Source organism: Paramisgurnus dabryanus, chromosome 7 (genome assembly GCF_030506205.2).
Source record: "Paramisgurnus dabryanus chromosome 7, PD_genome_1.1, whole genome shotgun sequence".
Lineage (NCBI taxonomy): Eukaryota > Metazoa > Chordata > Actinopteri > Cypriniformes > Cobitidae > Paramisgurnus > Paramisgurnus dabryanus.
Genome location: NC_133343.1, coordinates 25169952 through 25190837, shown reverse-complemented (window position 1 = coordinate 25190837; position 20886 = coordinate 25169952). Strand labels below are relative to the sequence as shown.

At 39.4% G+C, this 20886-nt stretch overlaps 1 protein-coding gene across 1 annotated transcript in view; it reads right to left on the bottom strand.

The window, feature by feature from the left end:
- The window catches only part of herc2 (HECT and RLD domain containing E3 ubiquitin protein ligase 2), a 79063-nt gene that overhangs the window by 47506 nt on the left and 10671 nt on the right, over positions 1-20886 (bottom strand). Inside the window, exons 7-26 of the mRNA XM_065272619.1 lie at positions 15132-15273; positions 13306-13410; positions 11764-11935; positions 11028-11201; positions 10555-10743; positions 10296-10447; positions 9135-9292; positions 8926-9039; positions 8600-8851; positions 8320-8513; positions 8023-8223; positions 5281-5509; positions 4719-4843; positions 2853-3031; positions 2053-2237; positions 1793-1957; positions 1520-1705; positions 1269-1439; positions 1082-1185; positions 842-992 (exon numbers count right to left, since the gene is read on the bottom strand). Of these exons, the coding sequence (XP_065128691.1) occupies positions 842-992; positions 1082-1185; positions 1269-1439; positions 1520-1705; positions 1793-1957; positions 2053-2237; positions 2853-3031; positions 4719-4843; positions 5281-5509; positions 8023-8223; positions 8320-8513; positions 8600-8851; positions 8926-9039; positions 9135-9292; positions 10296-10447; positions 10555-10743; positions 11028-11201; positions 11764-11935; positions 13306-13410; positions 15132-15273 (3348 nt within the window). The remainder of the gene's footprint in view (positions 1-841; positions 993-1081; positions 1186-1268; positions 1440-1519; positions 1706-1792; positions 1958-2052; positions 2238-2852; positions 3032-4718; positions 4844-5280; positions 5510-8022; positions 8224-8319; positions 8514-8599; positions 8852-8925; positions 9040-9134; positions 9293-10295; positions 10448-10554; positions 10744-11027; positions 11202-11763; positions 11936-13305; positions 13411-15131; positions 15274-20886) is intronic.

The following is a 20886-nucleotide window of genomic DNA, read 5'->3' as shown; positions in this document are numbered from 1 at the left end:
GCACAGTGGTAACAAGGCATGATGGATCCATGTTCTCATTCTGTTTACACCAAATTCTGACTCTACCATCTGAATGTCTCAACAGAAATCAAGACTCATCAGACCATGCAACATTTCAATTGGCCAATTTTGGTGAGCTTGTGCAAATTCTAGCCTCTTTTTCCTATTTGCAGTGGAGATGAGTGGTACCCGGTGGGGTCTTCTGCTGTTGTAGCCCATCCGCGTCAAGGTTGTGGCTTCACAAATGCTTTGCTGCATACCTCGGTTGTATCGAGTGGTTATTTCAGTCAAAGTTGCTCTTCTATCAGCTTGAATCAGTCGGCCCATTCTCCTCTGACCTCTAGCATCAACAAGGCATTTTCGTCCACAGGACTGTCGCATACTGGATGTTTTTCCCTTTACACACCATTCTATGTAAACTTTAGAAATGATTGTCCGTGAAAATCCCAGTAACTGAGCAGATTGTGAAATACTCAGACCGGCCCCTCCGGCACCAACAACCATGCCACCCTCAAAATTGCTTAAATCACCTTTTGTTCCCATTCTGACATTCAGTTTGGAGTTCAGGAGATTGTCTTGACCAGGACCACACCCCTAAATGCATTGAAGCAACTGCCATGTGATTGGTTGATTAGATATTGCATTAATATAATATAATAATTGAACACGTGTTCGTAATAATCCTTTAGGTGAGAGTACAGAGTAGTATTACATTATTTATATAATATCTTGATATTGGTGTGCCAAGAGTATTTTTTTTTACAGTACACAAAATTAAGAAAATCTGCTGAGGTTTAGAATAGTCTTTTGCTATACCATAAGATAAAAAAAACACACTCACTGGCACATTCTATCTCTATGCGAGAAAGTGGGGTGCTCATAGCCAGAAAGGAGGCATGTAAGCCCAAGAGGAGACCCAGGTTCCTCTCAGCATCTACGAGAGGGGAGGACAAGCTGCTAAGGTCAGGTGTTGTCACAGTCTCCTGGTTAGGCTGGAGAAAGGTAAGAAACAGCCAATGAGAAAAAAAAAGACGTTTATCGTTCTTATAATAAAGGTGAAGTAAAGCCAGATGTTTAGTACCTCCATGTATTGGCCAACACAGAAAGCTTGCATTGACTCTCGGGTGTCTTCAAACTGAAGAGCGGCTTCCAAAGCCACCACAGGATCATCTCCTGCAAACTGGGCTGTAGAAAACAAACATGTGATGTGCAAATAATTTCAAAACAAACTATTGCACCAGGCATTCCAGTAATAAACATCTTTATACCAAGGATGCTACTGCCAGTTAGAGTCTGAGCCTGGAAGTCTTTGATGTCATAGACCTTCCCATCAATGACGGTCCAGAATCCCCCATCCTTGTTGTGGTTCTCCAGGTCAGCTTTGCGGATAAGCGACACCTCCTCGTTGTTCTTAGAGCTTGATCCATTGATAAAGAAACCTGTATTGAAAACGGCCATTACTCACACAATCAGATCTTCTGGTTTACGAAGCAAGCGTGCAGACAGAATGATCACGTACCCAGGAGTCCAGGCCAGGCGAGATCCTCATTGTCCTCTCTTTCTGCACCAGGGGCGAGATGGTTGAAACGATCCAGGTGTTCAAGTAGAGCAGCAAGGAGAGGAATGGACCCAGTCTCCTGCATCAACGCAGCATCATGGGTCAGCAGCAGCACAATGGATACGATCAACTCTGGTAACAACACACCTGGAGAAAGAGGGAACAGGATGTTTAACGAATTCATTTTTATTGCAAAATGACAACAGATGAGTTACAAGAGAAAAAGCATTCTACCTGTAAGGTCCCCTTCGATGACATGTGCAACTTCGGCAAAGTGACGGTGACTGTTATGGGCGATGCTGGTGGACACAGGAAGAATGTCCCCGATGTGTGTGCACAGCAAAGCCATGTACTTCTTTAACAGAGACCCGACTCCCAAAATCTCAGAGTGGCTCAGAGCTGCAACAATTAAGAGTTACTGTTAATCTTTGAAAAAAAAAAAAATTTACCAAGTACCTTTGAATCTGGTCTCAAGTTTGGTTTTGGTTACTTACTGTATCCACCTACACCCATGGTGCCATTGACACCCACGTACAGCTTGCAGACCAAAAGCCGCTGAAAGCGCAGCAGAAGGTCCAGAGAGGCCGAGCGCTCCTTGCTGACCTGCTCGGTGTCTTGGCAGTTTGAAATGCGCCGTGCCACTTCTTTTAAACGTGCTATGGTCTGTGAGGCAATGTTCCTATAAAACAAAGGCACCGTAAGATCCAAGAGTTGAAAGCAAGTTTAAAGAAATAGTTCACTTCAAAAATGCCTCCATATTGGGTGCATCCTAATTCAGGGAAGGAACTGAAATGAGTCTAGCCTACGGGGGGAGTTGCGTCACTTGCTGTTCCCGCCAACAAAAATAAATATGGAGGTCACAAGGACCTTTAATTCGCAAAACATACACTTTTATTTAACTACAGTTTTGAATGTTTATTTCAAAATATCCAGACATCACGGGCGCGCATTGAATCTTGGGATAGCCAGGGCTGTGAAGGATACATCTATGGAACCTTGGTTTCAGGGGAAAAAGGCAACATTTGGAGCCTTGGATGTGAAGGAGCCTTTAAATTGGGACTGCCTCTGTCGCAGCCTAGTGATGTCATTTGCCTTCAAATACGGCCTTAGAAGGCCGCAGGCCCTGAATTAGGATGCACCCTTTATGTCCTTTACGGAAATCGAATGAAGGAAGGAAAATTAACTTTTCCAACATTAAGCACATAAAGCATTTTTAGCAAGTTCTGCATCTAAACCTCAGTAGGATTCGGGATCATTGACACACAAATGCCGTGAAAGTGAGTTGCTGTGGTACCTGAGCAGCTGTTGCACTAGCTGGACCAACGGGAGAGTCTGTTTGTTGGCAGACTCGTAGATGCCCGTGTTGATCAGGTCTTTGTCCAGGGTGGTGCGGCAGCGATGCAGAGTGGAGGCACTCGCCTCCTGCTCATCGATTTCCTTTTCCTTTTGGGCCTCCTTCTTTGCTTCAATGTCCTGGTGTAGAAAAAGAGAGAAACAATAAGGTACATCTGAGAACGGCCCAGCTCATGTAGTGTTGAATTCATGCCTGTTATGTTTTATAACATGACATTCTGTATACTAGGTATGTCAACTAATTTAAAGGGCACATATTAGGCAAAATCCACTTTTACAAGGTGTTTAAAGGGATAGTTCGGCCAAAAATGATATTAAACCCATGATTTACTCAACCCCAAGCTGTCCGATTTGCATATGTCCATCGTTTTTCAGACAAACACATTTTCGGATATTTTAGAAAATGTTTTAGGTCTTTCAATTGATTAAATGTAATGTTATGAGGTCCACCAATAGTCCACGACCTTCAAGTCCCAAAAAAAAAAATAGCGTCCATCCTTCACAAATTAAATCCAAACGCCGCCATCTTAGTTGCGTCCGCATTCAGGATGAGAGCTTACGCAGCCTACGGAGGCTACTCTGCTGCTGCTCTGTGCCCCCGCCCTCCGAATTTGTCATTGGTCACTAAGAAAAGTGCGTACACTACGCTAATACTCTCTCCTGAATACAGAGGAGTCTAAGATGGCGGCGCTAACGGAAGGTATTTATTTTCGTTTATAAAGTTTTAAATATGGATATTTCTACAACAACACCGCACGGATTACCCTCAGAAGACCTTTGTTTATCATCCTGGAGCCGTTTGGATTTAATTTGTGAAGGATGGACGCACTTTTTTTGGACTTGAAGGTCGTGGACTATGGGTGGACCCGTAACATTACATTTAATCAACTGAAAGATCTAAAACATTTTCTAAAATATCCGAAAATGTGTTTGTCTGAAAAACGATGGACATATGCAACTCGGACAGCTTGGGGGTGAGTAAATCATGGGTTTAATATCATTTTTGGCCGAACTATCCCTTTAAACATAAATGCTGGCAGTGTGTGAATGAAACAACCTTACCATGAAAAAAACACAACAACATTAAATCCCCATTAAACCAAAGCAGTCTCATTAGGCATCCTGTTTTGATTCTCTTGTTAATGTGACATCACACAAACAAAGCCCCACCCACGGCCACTGACTGACTGGTTAATTTTACCCAAAAGCTTTTCTAAATGTTTGTTAGCACACTGTAGCACTAATGCAGCTAAAGATACTATTGGTTAAAAATAGATCTGATTCATGTGAACACAGTCTGAGACAAAAGCACTCACTGTCTGTTGGTAAGGGAGTGAACAGCTGTAGCTTATTTGCACATGCCATTCATATTGCCACCCAAATAAGAGCATTTTGCATGTTATAACAAATGATCCATGGGATATTTTGGGATGAAACTTCACAGACATATTCTATCTTGTAAAGTTGGCATAATATGTGCCCTTTAAAATATGAATCTAATCACATGATATGCCTATAAAGTGGCTTCAGAAAGCAGTTGGTAGTACACAGTTTTTTATGAATGAATATAAGCCAGTCAATACAAGGACCATTCACAAAGAGCATGTTCTTGTATTCTGTGATACATATTAATTCAAGGTCTATGTAACATCCCGGCACCCGGATGTCGATTGCTGTGTTTGGCTGTTCCCCTCATGGCTCATGAAACCACTTCCACCTCTAAAAGTTTCTGGGCAGAGTACTGTTGGGTTTTCCAGATATGAGGGTGAATTAATGATGAAGCGGCTGATGAATAAAACATGCTGACCTGGATCTCGGCCGTGATGGCAGCGTTCAGAGCAGACTCTAGCCCTCCATCTGCCATTAGACTGCTAACCAGAAGGTCGATCATGAAGCGGCGGCCAGGACTTACGCTCATCTCGTTAGCAGACGCTGAAAAACACAGAAATGCTTTTGAGCATCAACCCCCATTGTGCTCAAAATAAAAAAGAACTGCTATTTAATGCAGAAAGAAACTTGCACATAGCTACTCATTCTGTGAAAAGTCATTTCTTTGTGATTTACTGTTCTTTACATTATATAGGATGATTTTGTAAAGAACATTTGGTAAAAATATAACCTTGACATCTTTCATATTGACTGAGAAAGGCTATGTCAAAGATTGAAATGCATATGAAACCAAATGACTTAAATTTAAGCCTGGATTTCACAGACAGGGTAATATTTTGTTAGGAAAATATTTGCTTCAATCCAATTTGCTACAATCCATTCTGCCTGGTATATATAAAACCAACTTGCACTGAACATAGAGAAACGAAAAACATCACAGCATAGTTATTTAACGGAGTACACAATCATTCAGCACTGACCCGTGTTGGGCAGCAGTGAGGACAGGGCTCTTGCTCTCTCCTCTGCAGTGGGCAGTAGCACTGACCAGCCACTCTGGAGCACAGCCTGGGCGGCCGCCTGAACAGTGTTTAACACCCCGGCGTTGCTGGCCAGCGTCACCACCGTCTGCTTTAGGTTATTTAGCAGCCCGCTGCCCAAGCCCAGACCAAGCTCCTCCGGGTCCACCTGGTTACTGATAGCGGCATGAAGCTAAAGGGAAAACAAAGAAAAGTTCAGAGTGAACACAACTTACTTGAAGTTAACTTGAAACAATTTGTGTGAGATTACTTCATAAAGATTGCAGTGTTTAATAGACAGACAGACAAAAAGAGACTGACAGACCCACGGCCTATGGACAGACCATAAGAGAGATAGACAGACCCACAGACAGAACAAGGGAGAGACAGACATAACAAAAGAGACACAGACAGAACAAAAGAGACACAGACAGACCATATGAGAGAGACAAAACCACGGTAAAAAACCAAAAGAGAGACAGACAGACAGACCAAAAATATAGATAGAAAAGATAGAAAGACAAAGAGACACACAGACAGACCAAAAAAAGAGACAGACTGACCTACAGACAGACAGCCCCACAGAGACCAAGAGAGACAGACAGACCAATAAAGAGACAGACAGACCAATAGAGAAACAGACAAACCAATAGAGACCAATAGAGAGACAGACAAACAGAAAAGACAGATAGAAAAGACAGACAGACCCAAAGAGAGACAGACCGACCCACAGACAGACAGAAAAGATAGATAGAAAAGACACACAGACAAATAGAGACAGTCAGACAGGCCCACAAACAGACCAAAAGAGAGACAGACAGACAAACAGACAGACCAAAAGAGAGACAGACAGACAGAAAAAACAAACAGACAACTAGAGGACAGTCAGACAGACAAATAGAGACAGACAGCCCAAAAAGATAGATAGAAAAGATAGAAAGACAAAGAGACACACACAGACAGACCAAAAAAAGAGACAGACTGACCTACAGACAGCCCCACAGAGACCAACAGAGAGACAGACAGACCAATAAAGAGACAGACAGACCAATAGAGAAACAGACAGACCCATAGAGACCCATAGAGAGACAGACAAACAAAAGACAGATAGAAAAGACAGACAGACCAAAAGAGAGACAGACAGACCAAAAGAGAGACAGACAGACCAAAAGAGAGACAGACAGACCCACAGACAGACAGAAAAGATAGATAGAAAAGACAGAGACAAATAGAGACAGTCAGACAGGCCCACAAACAGACCAAAAGAGAGAGAGACAGACAGACAGACAGAAAAGACAAACAGACAACTAGAAACAGTCCGACAGACCCACAGACAAATAGACCAAAAGAGAGACAGACAGACCCACAGACAGACAGAAAAGATAGATAGAAAAGACAGAGACAAATAGAGACAGTCAGACAGGCCCACAAACAGACCAAAAGAGAGAGAGACAGACAGACAGACAGAAAAGACAAACAGACAACTAGAAACAGTCCGACAGACCCACAGACAAATAGACCAAAAGAGAGACAGACAGACCCACAGACAGACAGAAAAGATAGACAGAAAAGACAGACAGACCCACAGACAGACCAAGAGAGAGACAGACAGACCCAAAGACAGACAGAAAAGAGAGATAGAAAAGACAGACACACAAATAGAGACAGTCAGACAGACAGACCAAAAGATAGATAGACAGACCCACAGACAGACAAATAGAGATAGTCAGACAGACCCACAGTCAGACAGACCCACAGACAGACAATCCAAAAGAGAGACAAACAGACCCACAGACAGACAGAAAAAATAGATCGAAAAGACAGACAGACAAATAGAGACTGATAGACCCACAGACAAATAGACCCACAGACAGACAGAAAAGATAGACAGAAAAGACAGACGGACAGACAAAAGGACCGTCAGACAGATCCACAGACAGACAAATAGAGACAGACAGACAGACCCACAGACAGACAGAAAAGATAGATAAAAAGACAGAGAAAAAATTATGACGTCAGACAGATCCACAGACAGTCCAAAAGAGAGACAAACAGACCCACAGACAGACAGAAAAGATAGATAGAAAAGACAGACAGCCAAATAGAGACAGATAGACCCACAGACAAATAGACCAAAAGAGAGACAGACAGACAGATCAAAAGAGAGACATCCAGCCAGACAAAATTATAAACATCCAGCCAGATAGCCAGCCAGCCAGCTGACCTGCAGTCGGAGTAAGTTGAAAACAGATCGGTAGATAGACAAATAGATAAACTGACAGTAGGGCTGCACGATAAATCGCGCATTTCGTCAGTAATGCCCCGTCCTTGATTAGTAGTAAATCACAATCAGCTGTCAGATTTCAGATGGAGCAGCTTTAACTGCACAGAGCCGTAGTTCACTGAAAATCGGGGCAATTTCGCATTAATTATCGCAGACGTATCGCATGCAATATTTATGCTATATGGCCAAGCTTGTCAGGGAACTACGGCTCTGTGCAGTTAATGTCGCGCCATCTGAAAGCAGCTGTTGGCGATTTAATACTTATCAAGGAACCGGTATTACTGACGTGATGCGCATGGTATCGCATGCGATTTATCGTGCAACCCTAACTGACAGACAGGCAGGCATCTGACCTTTTGTCAGAGTAGGTTTACAGCAGACAGTTAGACAGACAAAGACACACAAAAAGACAGATATCTGACCTGTAGTCTGAGTAGGTTGAGAGCAGAAACAACCATGCATTCTTTTTCCTGCGGAGGCGGCCAATCAGAGCTGCCGTCCATTCCCTCGCTGACCTGCCGCAGCAGAAGGTCCAACTGCTCAAAGGTCATAGTGCAGACATCCACCACAAACGGCACACGGAGCCCCACAGACCACTCGGAGCAAGACGACCAAGAAAAACTCTTGGAGGGCAAGAGTGTCAAAACAACAACCATTAAACTTTCACATTTAAAAGGCACACATTATTCCTGTCAACACTCACAAAAGCTATACAGTACCTGACCAGGTCCACAGGAGATGCCCACTATGTGTTTGGAGTTGAGCCCTGGCAGAGCTTTAGGCTGTTTCTTATTGGAGAAGAGCGTGTCAAAGTGCTGGAGTTTATCATTGCTGCCCCAGCTGTGGACCTCTCCTTCCTCCGTGAGGGCCAGACAGTGCGTAGAGCCCACCGCCACATCAACCACCCTCTTACCTGAATCAAAAGAATGTATAAATCATCAAACATTTATAGCTCAGATATCCACATTCCACTTTATAGAAAATAAAAAGACTTTGAACCTTGCAGACTGTCTAGGTGTTTGGGATAGCGGACATGCTCATCTGTGCCGTGGCCAAGTCTTTGATTGTCTCCTTTGCCCCAGGTGTACACCTGCCCATCCTTAGTAAGTGCTACAGAGAACTGGCTCCCACAGCACACCTTCACAATATCCAAATCCTGAAGCTTCTCCACCAGCTTCGGCGTCTTGCAGCCATCGCTGCCCCCACGGCCAAGCTTACCGTAGTCCCCATCACCCCATGACCACACTTGACCTATACAGAACAGAGAAGGTCATTATAACATCTCAAGAACGTAAGACCACAAATAAATTAATTTTATCCGTTACCGTTCTCAGTCACGGCAAGGGTCTGTGCATCTCCACTGCCACAAGCCACGTCTATCACCTTGAGACCCTTCAGAGCGGTCACCAGCATCGGGGTGGTCTGGTCCTCGCTGGTGCCTTCAAAAGATACACAACTCACGTTTGTCTACAGGTAAGGATGCTAAACATTGTATGTGTCATTTGTGCTTTGAGTCGAGAGTTAGGGATGTTACCGTGACCCAGCCTGCCGTAGTTCCCACGTCCCCACGTGTACAGTTCTCCATCTGCTGCGATCGCCGCACTGTATGTGCTGCCACATGCAATGTTTACCACCTGCTTTCCTACTGGCCTCCCAGAGAACATTGAGATTATGGTGGGATCCTCCAAATAACTGCAAAGGTAATGGATAAAGTACAAAACAAATAAATACCTCAAGTCTTTTGGTAGCAAAATAATTTTTTTTATATGCAAAATACCCAAATAAAAAGATTTTCCTGGAACAGAGGCAAATAGTACATTTAATTGCTTCCAGAAAGTGTTGAATTGTTCCTATTCAAGCAGCGAGTTGTTCATATTCACAAAAAAATGTTCAGTGCACTCTACATACAAAATATCTATATAATTTGAACTAACTAACTAACTAAAAATAAATGAAAAATAATAAAAAAATGAAAATGAAAATGCAAAAAAGTAAAAATAAATAAAAATAAATAAATAAATAAGTAAAAATAAATGAAAATAAAAAAATAACTGAAAATGAAAATGCAAAAAAGTAAAAATAAATAATAAATAAATAAATAAGTAAAAATAAATGAAAATAAATAAAAATAAATGAAAATGAAAATAAAAAGTAAAAATTAATAAAAAATGAGTAAAAATAAATAAAAATAAATGAAAATGAAAAATAAATAAATAAAGTAAAAATAAATACAAATAAATAAATAACTGAAAATATATAAATAAATAAATAAAATGAACATGAAAATGAAAAAAAAAAATACATGAATAAAATAAATAAAACTAAATAAAAAGGAAATTAAAAGAAATAAAAGTAAATAAATAAATAAAAAGAAACAAAATAAATAAATAAATAAAAATAAATAAATAAATAAAAGGAAATGAAAAGAAATGAAAAGAAATAAATAAATACAAATAAATCAATAAAAATGAAATAAATAAAAATGAATAAATAAATAAAATAAATAGAAAAAAGTCTGCCATATTTATTAATAGGACCTTCCCTTAAAATACAACATTTCGGAGACATGACTAAACTAACATTTATAATAAACAGGTGTTAAGAAAATTCTGTCTATGCTATAAACACAAGTCAGACAGAAAATGTAATTTAATGTAATGTAATGTATGTTATGGCATTGGTCTGAAGCTCTTACGTGGTATCTCCATGTCCCAGCCTGCCTCCATCTCCACAGCCCCAGGAGAACACCTCCCCATTGATCGAAAGAGCCAGATAATGCTGCCCATCAGGATGAGCCGCGAGCTTTATTATCTTCCTAGATGACAATGCGTGAACTAACATAGGCGACTGATGGGAAAAGACAGTTTGGGTTAGACGCTATAGGAGATTATGTGCTGTATGTATACTGCAAAATATCACAAACAACAGAACAGTTTACAAAAGGCTGGACTTACTAGGGTGGTACTTTTGTAATTTTGAGTGTAGACAGCACCAGTGATGGTCAGAATGAGGAAACCCTTCTCCGAGCACACGATTTGAGTCACACCCAGGTTCGACAGTGCCTTGCACTGGATTGGTCCGTTCACGTTAGCGTAAGGCTTCCATCCAAGCAGACCCCAACCAATCACCTCCTGCAATGTACCCTGTGTGCCAGGAAAGAGATGAAAAACTGTAAAGGACCATTACAGCACAGGAATATAATTTTGACTGAATTTAAATGAGGGTTCCCTTGAGGGCTTTTTGGAGAGAGATTGTGCTCTGGAGCAAAGGGGCCAACTTTTCCCACACAGAAACGAAAAAGTGATGGCTTCGTTACCCAAATGAGTAAACGACTAATAAAAATTTACACATTTTGACACTTTACCCTGGTGCCAAGATACTTATTTCACAAACTACAAATCGTTCAGGATCCAACTACATATGTTACCTTGTTAGAGGTAGGTGAGCTGCACTGCGGTGGGCTGCAGGGGGCTGCCAGGCGGTCCAAGTGTGCCATTATGACTACAGCGGTCTGTCGCAGGTCAATGGCCAGGTCATTATCTTGAGGCAGTGTAAGGTAGCGCAGAAAACTCTCATTTGGGCTCAGAGGTGCTGAAAGGATCTGAGAATGGAAAAAGCAAGATGTCAAAGGGGACATGTCACAAGACTTTAAGATGTCAAATAAATCTCTGGTGTCCCCAGAGTACGTATGTAAAGTTCTAGCTCACATATAGATAATTTATTATATCATGTTAAAATTGCCACTTTGTAGGTGTGAGCAAAATTGTGCCGTTTTTGGTGTGTCCTTTTAAATGCAAATGAGCTGATATCTGCACTAAATGGCAGTGAAGTGGTTGGATAGTGCAGAATAAGGGATGGTATTATCCCCTTCTGACATCACAAGGGGAGCCAAATTTCACTGATCTATTTTTTCACATGCTTGCAGAGAATGGTTTACCAAAACTAAATTACTGGGTCGTTCTTTTTCACATTTTCTAGGTTGATAGAAGCATTGGGGACCCAATTATAGCACTTAAACATGGAAAAAAATCAGATTTTCATGATATGTCCCCTTTAAATTCACAGGACAACAATATTTTTGATTTGGCCCTCGAAAGGGTTCTTATTTGCACAGGGTTCAGGGCAAAATTCCTGTTTGAAATTGTTCAGAGTATTGACTTCACCTCGATCTCCTCCTCAAGAACGGGCTCCTCTTTGATGCTGTGGATGTTGTGAAAACGCTGCAGAAGGGGCAGTAAGGGGGCGCTGGTGCCTTGGGTGGAGCGTTCATTGTCCATCTCTCTGGTTCCACTGTCCCAAAGTCTCAGCAAAAGCTGAACCGCAGACAGCAGCTGACTGTAGGTCAACAACATGCAAAGAAGAATTATGAGCGATGACGAATAGGGTCGTTCAGTTCTTTCAAGTGTCTTGGAGGATTCATGTGTCAAGGCCAACATGAGTCAAACTGGCTTTAAGTAAATAGAAGGCACGTTAGTGCATAGGGTTGGATCATTTATCTTGTTTAAACAATGTTAGATCAAAAGATAGAAAACAAATTCGTGACCCCTATATTAACTTTACAGATAAAAAAATACAGTAAGATGTCTAGCCAGGAAGTAAAATATATTTTTCCTTTAACTGCCATCCCTGAAGTCTGCATAATGGACAAATTACCATCAAAAACATCAAAAGCTTAAAGGACAAGTTCGGTATTTTAGACTTAAAGCCCTGTTTTCAGATTGTTTATGATGAAATAGAACGGTTTTGACTTAAATTTCGACATTTGCGGCTGCCCTGAGAATTTTGGCGTGTTTGAATTTCACCTCAGACCTCTACAATGGGTTTAATGGTGCACTGGAACAGTCCTTCCTAAAATGCATTAAACTTTCGTTTACAAAGACGTAAAACTCACCGAGTGGTCAGGGGTGTTCACTGGTATGCTCACACAAAAATCGCTGCAAAAGACGCATTCCAACAGGTTTTATCGTAGTTTTTACCAACTCCATTGACTTGTATTAGATGTCCTGTGAGGTACGGTATTACTCCGCGCCGGGAACTTTGTTTCTATTCTTGCAATTGGCAATGGCGGATTAGCGCCACCACCTGGGCTGGAGTGTCTATTATTCAAGCTCTAAGCGGAAGAATGTACGGGTGTGAGGCGTTTGGAAAAATAGGTCCACAAGTTAACAACGAATGCTAAAACAGCTGTTGGAAAGCATCTTTTGCAGCGATTTTTGTGTGAGCACTGAGCATATCAGTGAACACCCCTGACCACTCGGTGAGTTTCACGTCTTTGTAAACGAAAGTTTAATGCATTTTAGGAAGGATGTTCCAGTGCACCATTAAACACATTGTAGAGGTGTGAGGTGAAACACAAACACGCAAAAATTCTCAGGGCAGCCGCAAATGTCGAAATTTCAGTCAAAACCATTCTATTTCACCATAAACAATCTGAAAACAGGGCTTTAAGTCTAAAATACCGAACTTGTCCTTTAAAGCTTTGTGTTGTGTTCCATATCATTTCAATAAGAAATCATAATATAGGAATAAAGTAAAATAAATCACTCACCGATATAGGGGCAAAATTTACTATTAACAAAAATAGCAAAATGCTATTTATTGGATTTGCAGTAGTAAGTAAAAGCTTATAAGCCATTGAAAGGTGTGAGAAAAGTTAATTTTGGAGCCTGGTCAGATGTTATAAGAGTGGGAGGAGCTGCGGGTACCTGAGAGTTCCTCGCTGTACTGCCAGCTCAAGCAGAATGGCCAGAGCCAAGTGCTGATCCTGCAGGGGAATGGGAGCTTTTCCACTGCCACTTCCATGGATATCACTGACATACAAGAGAGCTGACAAATGAGCTTAAACAGCAATGACACACACACTATATGGATTCATGATCGGTATATTAGCTTTCTAAATGAAAAATTCATTATACACTGTAAAAATGTTTAAAGTTTAATTAAATTGTAAATTCAAGTTGATTTTACAGTGTAAACATGCCAGCTTCATTGCTATTTACATGGCAAAAAAACAGCAAACTGGCAACTAACAAATTAGTTTAAAGGTGCCATTTGTCATAATTGAGGTAAAAGATTTTAAAAAATCAGCTACACGCATCAAAAGAATGAGAAGAAATAAGGGCAAAGATGTCATTAAAAAAATGACAACGTATAGTGCTGCAGAAATATCAATCTGAATTAGCATGCTAAATTACTAGCTACAGCCCGACTGGTGTTGTAATACCAGTTTCGACCATGGGAGGCGGTATGCGGGCCACGCACATAACCGCCAGCCAAACTGCAATACACGAATAAGTCCGCATGTGTGGGAGTACAGCCATAGATATTAGTACAGCCCTCTACTACTACTGTACCGCTGCGTCCGAAAACTAAGGCAGCTGACTTGTTCGCTTAAGATTCATGAAGGCAGCTCAGAGAAATGCAATTCGGACATGCCTTGATGCCTTCCTGCCTTGCAATAGGGGTTTCCGACGTATTTCAGTTCAGGGAAGAGAGCGGAAGAATGGCTAAAGCAAGAGACATTTACCACTACCACAAACATTTGCTGCTGGGAACAACGCGCTCGGATTCACAAATAAAATATGATAAATAAAGTAACCGAACCAGAGAAAATACTGGCACTGCTTTTCATCGCTGGAGACAACTAATGGACATGAAAGAAATGAGGTTCGACTCCGAAATGACAACTTTTGTTTTCGATTGGTAAGTAAGATGCTGTTAGTATTTGCTAGAAGTTCACTTATAATAGGCATTGCGATTGCTTGTACATGAACTACGGCTTTGTGCAGTAAATGTGGCTCCATCTGAAAGCAGCTGATGGCGATTCACTTTTAATCAAGAAACCGGCTTCACTGACGAGAAGCGCAAGACTATCGCATGCAAATTATTGCGCATCCTTAGCTGTTAGCGTTTAATAGTTAGCTCTACCCACGGATCCGATCCGGTTTTCACCCGTTATCTACCAAGCTGATGCTAAAATGTAACATTAGCTAAGAAGCTTGAAATGTCTTCGATTATAATGAACACCAAATGGACGCACGAAGCGTAGCGGAAAACATTGCAATTTTAATGAGACCGAATGTTTTTTTTTTGTGACTAATGATAACTTAGTTGCTAATGTAAATCAAACTTGATATATGCTGCTAAATTTGCAGCTGCTAAATTAAAATAGACCAACTCACTTTTCTGGAGGTATACTGCCCCCGTCTGTTTGGAGTGTGGAGTATGAATTGATTTTTTTTGGGGCGGACATGTTAAATGGTCCCTTTAACATATTAACTGAGTTTATTAGAGTTTAACTTTATAAAAAAATTATTTGCTAATACATTCGTTAAAAATCTCAGATTTAGAAATACATCAGTCTAATAACCTAAAATATGACAGTGTTTACTGAAATATTATACACAAACAAAGAAGATCTTTGCTTAAGAGTAAAACTTTTTTCAAGACATTATAACTATTCAAACTTTTATTTTATTGTACGTTAACACCTCTGAACACCATTCCTATTTCAGGGATTGAGCATAGTAACCTGAGAAATTTGGTAGCCCTCTCGACCACTTCCAGCCAGACGGGTGATACGGTGCCCTCGTCAAACAAGGTGGCTTCTGGGAGAGCCCGTAGGGCATCCAGAGACTCCTGCAGTAACTCACTACATAAGTCTGCATCATCACCTGAAACGGCACAAAACACAACAGCTCACACACAGTAACAGCTACCTTTCAATCAATCTGAATTACTTTTAATGCACTGTTTTCATGTCAAATATGACACATATCTATTACGGTATAAACAGTAGCAGCAGATTATGTATGGTTGACATTTTCTTGTAGCGCAGTGGTTTTCAAACTGGGGGGCGGGCACAAGATGGTGCCGCCCCCCCCCATTTTATAAAACACACAGAATTTTCATTGTATAATTTAATGTGTTTTGTTTAATTCAAATTCTAAGTTTGAGATTGTTTTCTTTTGTGGGGCGCAAAGGGACTAACCCAACACAAGAGGGGGGCACACACCAAAAAGTTTAAGAACCACTGCTCCATTCCAACAGATGGAATGCCAAGGCCCTGGGTTCAATTCCCAGGAAACACATTTACTGATACAAATGTATATGCGTGGGCCCGGTAAATCGCTTGGATATAAATGTCCAGCAAAACTGCAAAAATACTGTAAACTTGACCAGAGTATAAACATTTAACCCCCCCCCCTTCCAGCAACTTCCTCCCTTTCCCATTCTCATCTTTAAAAGTCTATGATCTACAGCAGATTTGCTCAAATCCAGCCGTTCAATGGAATCAGCATATGGCTCAAGTTTCAGGGAGGCTTTCTTTCCTGGGCAAGAGACACTGTTATCCACCCATTCCCTGTGGACACCGGTCTGTTTGTACCGCTCTCAACATCCAAACAGATCACAACCAGATCTCCCACCAGTATTTAAACTTCTGCCCAGGCAGAGTTTCAGTTATAATCACTGAAGAACAGGAAATGCTGCTTACATTGGCTTTTAACATTTTGCTTCACCTCTTCCTATCTAAAGAGAAAAATCCTTTTACTGAATATCTCCATGGCAGAGCTTTGCGTCAGCAGGGCAAAAGATCATGGGTTCGAACTAGAGGTCAAACGATATGTTTTTTTTTATGGCCAATGCCGATACTAAGAAAGCTGTTTGGCCAATATGAGGCCGATATAACACAAATGTTATCACAGTAAATAAGAGACAAACAGAAAGTTTGTGAAACTAAAAAACATTGGTTATGCTTAACTTTTATAAATATACCCTTTTTAAGTACTTAAAAATTTTTTCAAGACATATTTAATGTGGATATGACATCTTATGGTACCGTTTGAATAAGTGTGTTAAATTACACTGCAAAAAATGCCTCTCTTACTTCGTATTTAAGTAAAAATATCTTGATGCATTTTCTTGATGAGCAAAATGACCTAAGAAAATAAGCCTAATTTTAAAACAAAAATATCAAATTAAGTGAATTTGTGCATAAAACAAGCAAACAAAATCTGCCAATGTTGTAAGATAATAAAATCAACTTTTTTCTTTAACACTCAATTCAAGAATAAAAATCATATTTTCATATCTTGAGATTTATTTGCTTCTTTTATGCACCAATTATATTTTTTGTCTTAAAACTAGGCAGTATCAAGAAAATGCATATTGATTTAAGAATTTTTAGATATTTGCACTAAAACAAGTCTAAAATACTTCACTGCAAAAATGATTTTCATGAAAAAAAAAATCTTAGTATTTTTGTCTTATTTTCAGTAAAAATATCTAAGAATTCTTAAATTAAGATGCTTTTTCTTAATGAGCAAAACAACCCAAGAATACAAGTCTAGTTTTTAGACCATAAATATCAAATTTAAGTGATTTTGTGCATAAAAAAATCTGCCAATTGGGTAAGCAAAAAAATCGTAACATTTTTTCTTAAACACTAATTTCAAGAAAAATGTAAGAAAAAATTAGCTTACCCTATTGGCAGATTTTTTGCTTGTTTTATGCACAAAAGCACTTAAATTTGATATTTTTGGTCTAAAAACTAGACTTATTTTCTTGGGTAATTTGGCTCATCAAGAAAAAGTATCTTAATTTAAGAATGTTTTGATCTTTTTTAATGAAAACAAGACAAAAATACTAATAATTAACGAATATTTTTGCAGTGTACTGTAAGTAGTTTTGCAATGTAGTGTGTTTTTGCGTGTGACACAACATATTAAAGTGAATAATGATTGGTAATTTTACTGTCTATCAGACTTTGGCTTTACATTGAGTGACACTGAGTACATTTTTAATAACAAACATCAAATGTAAGTAAGAGAGAAATTTACTGGCCGATTGAAAAGATTTATCGTCAGATGCAGATAAAAAAATCTAAATAAATAAAAATAGCGGCCTCTGCAATATATTTTCCTATCACTAGTTCAAACCCAGGAAACATACATACACATAAAAAAAATTATACATTGTAATGCGCTGCAAGTCACTTTGGATAAAAGCATTCGCCAAATGCATAAATATAAATAATAATGTCAATCCAACAGCATTCAACTAAAGGAATTATTAATAAATCTGATAACAACCCAATTATGTCTATTATTGTCTTTGAAGACTTTGGACTACATCTTTATGCTTAATGTTTATTGTTGCTTCCCTCATTATTATCCAATGATTTAAAGGGATTCCCCAGCCTATAATAAAAATTACCCCATAATTTAAGACGCATTTACAGAGTTTATTCTTTGTTTAAATGTTGGTGCTACCCCCATCAAACGAAAAAACAGCAGCTCAAGGAAAGCGCTTCTGATATCGGAAGCCAGTTATTAGGGATTATTAAGTTTTACATATGAATATTTTTCATACAAAATTGCATCAATTACCCTCATAGGCCTTTATTAACCCCCTGGGACCATGTGGATTACTTCTGGGAAGGTAGGATGCACTTATTTGGACTTTCAAGTCTGAAGTTGTTCCCTGATCCCCTTTTACTGTTATAATGCTTTGAAGATCAATGACATTTTCTAATGTAAATGTGTTCATACTAAAAAAGATAGTCATGTACATCAAAGATGGCTTGAGGGTGAGTAACTCATGGGGTAATTTTCATTTTTCGCTGGAGTATCGCTAGGAACTACATAGTAGTTTTTGGCACAGTATCCTGTCATTAAATTTCTGCCCGAGTAAGACACAACAACCAAGAAAATGACAGTGTACAACCACATCAAGTTTATGCTTCTGTAGTGTTGTCACGATACCAAAATTATTGGTTCGATACCGATACTATGTCAATGGTTTCGATTCCGATACTTTTTCGATACTTTTTCTGAAAAGGGAGAAACACTCTCAAATCTCATTGCTGTGCTTTATATTAAAAACGGGACAACATTCTAATCATATAACACACTAATAAATGAACATATGAACAGCAGATATATTAAACATTTAAGCAAAATATTAAATATATCAAAATTTTAAAAAATAAATTAGAGCAATGGCATTCAAGGTAAAAAAAAGAATAATTTTAGCAGCATTATCTTAGTTTTTCTCTAGTGAGCATTAGCATAGTAAAAAAGATAAACAAGTACTTAAACAAATGCATTGCTTTTTGTTTGTTAATGTTAATACATTAACATTTATATGATAAACAGATTATAGTGTAAATGTGAAAATATACCTCACAGAACAACATGAGGGTTAATAAATGACGTGTTTTTGTGAACTTAAAGCACAACAGTATCTGGGTTCATTTACTTTTTACCACAGTAAAAGTATTTTCTTGTCAGCTAAAATGCTGTCTAATTTCCTAAGTCTGATAACTGTGAGGCGATTGTATTAACTTGGATCATTACATGCAAAACGTGACAACACGCATATCAACAACAATTTGAGAAGTCTAAAATTAATACTTTGGGATCATTATCAATCTCTCGTCGGCGTGTCGGTCCTTCAGTGCTCTGCTAGCGCCGTTAGCACGCGGCTCTGTAGCAACGCATTATTTGGCTTACTTCACTTGTGTCCTTCGGGTTCGCATGTTTATTTGACTCGCATCCGAAAAAACCTCCACACAGCAAAGCTGCTTGGCTTTCTAGTACTGTTAAACCAGAGCGAACGAGATGAGGAGAGGAGGCGGAGCACTGTATTCACGTGCACTGTGTGAGAGAGCGAGAATGCGCAGCTGGTGTTTGCAGAGTTACATAAAAAACAACTCGCAGCTCGTCTCGGAGTATCGATTCCGCGGGACACGAGTATTGGAATCGTTTTAAAATTTCAGTATCGATATGTATCGAAATATCGATAATTTTGACAACACTATGCTTCTGTGACCTTCACATTAAATGGAAGGATTTCAGAGCAGATGTTTTGCATATCGTCCTTTATAGAACAATCAGGGGTTCGAGTAACACAGGAAAGAGCAGCAAAGTAGCAACAAATCCTAAAATTAGATTTACAAGAGCAAGGTCTCTTAGAAAAACAGCACAGGACTTTACTGGGAAGTGTAGCAATGATCACAGCATGTTCTGTCCAACGCATTTTAAGTTGTCAAGAACTCCAAACTTTAACAGGAGCAGTAAAGTGACTAATCACAGTTGCTTGGTTTTTATGTGCTGCATAGGCATGGGCATCGATTACGGGTCTCAAGGTAAACAGAGGTTTTAAAGAGTCACCGTTTCAAAACCACTCAAATTTCCTGTGATACAGTTTTCAGAAATGAGCAGCGTTTGCACAAAATTAATGATTATATTATTAAGTCATGTAATTGATTTGTTGTTTACATTTAATGTATATTACAAAAATATTTTTAAAGACTTCATTTAATTTTAATATTAATTTTTCATTTTAATTTAAAGACTTTATTTTTACCTGATATACATGTTGTGTGTTGCTTAAAATGTATTGTCTCCAGTTGAAAGGTTGTTTGTATACGCAGACATATTTTAGTGTTGCAATGGCAACACCGTAGCACCATGAAACCGTGGGATTTTTGTTTAAAGGGATAGTTCGGCCAAAAATGATATTAAACCCATGATTTACTCACCCCCAAGCTGTCCGAGTTGCATATGTCCATCGTTTTTCAGACAAACACATTTTCGGATATTTTAGAAAATGTTTTAGATCTTTCAGTTGATTAAATGAAATGTAACGGGGTCCACGACCTTCAAGTCCAAAAAAAGTGCGTCCATCCTTCACAAATTAAATCCAAACAGCTCCAGGATGATAAACAAAAGTCTTCTGAAGGTAATCTGCACGGTGTTGTTGTAGAAATATCCATATTTAAAACTTAAACTAAAATAACTACCTTCCGGTAGCGCCGCCATCTTAGACTCCTCTGTATTCAGGAGAGAGTATTAGAGTAGTGTACGCACTTTTCTTAGTGACGTATGCCAAATTCAAAGGGCGGGGGCACAGAGCAGCAGAAGAGTAGCCTCCGTAGGCTGCGTAAGCTCTCATCATGAATGCGGACGTGAATAAGATGGCGGCGCTACCGGAAGGTATTTATTTTCGTTAATAAAGTTTTAAATATGGATATTTCTACAACAACACCGTGCGGATTACCCTCAGAAGACCTTTGTTTATCATCCTGGAGCCGTTTGGATTTAATTTGTGAAGGATGGACGCACTTTTTTTGGACTTTAAGGTCTTGGACCCCGTAACATTACATTTAATCAACTGAAAGATCTAAAACAGTTTCTAAAATATCCGAAAATGTGTTTGTCTGAAAAACGATGGCCATATGCAACTCGGACAGCTTGGGGGTGAGTAAATCATGGGTTTAATAT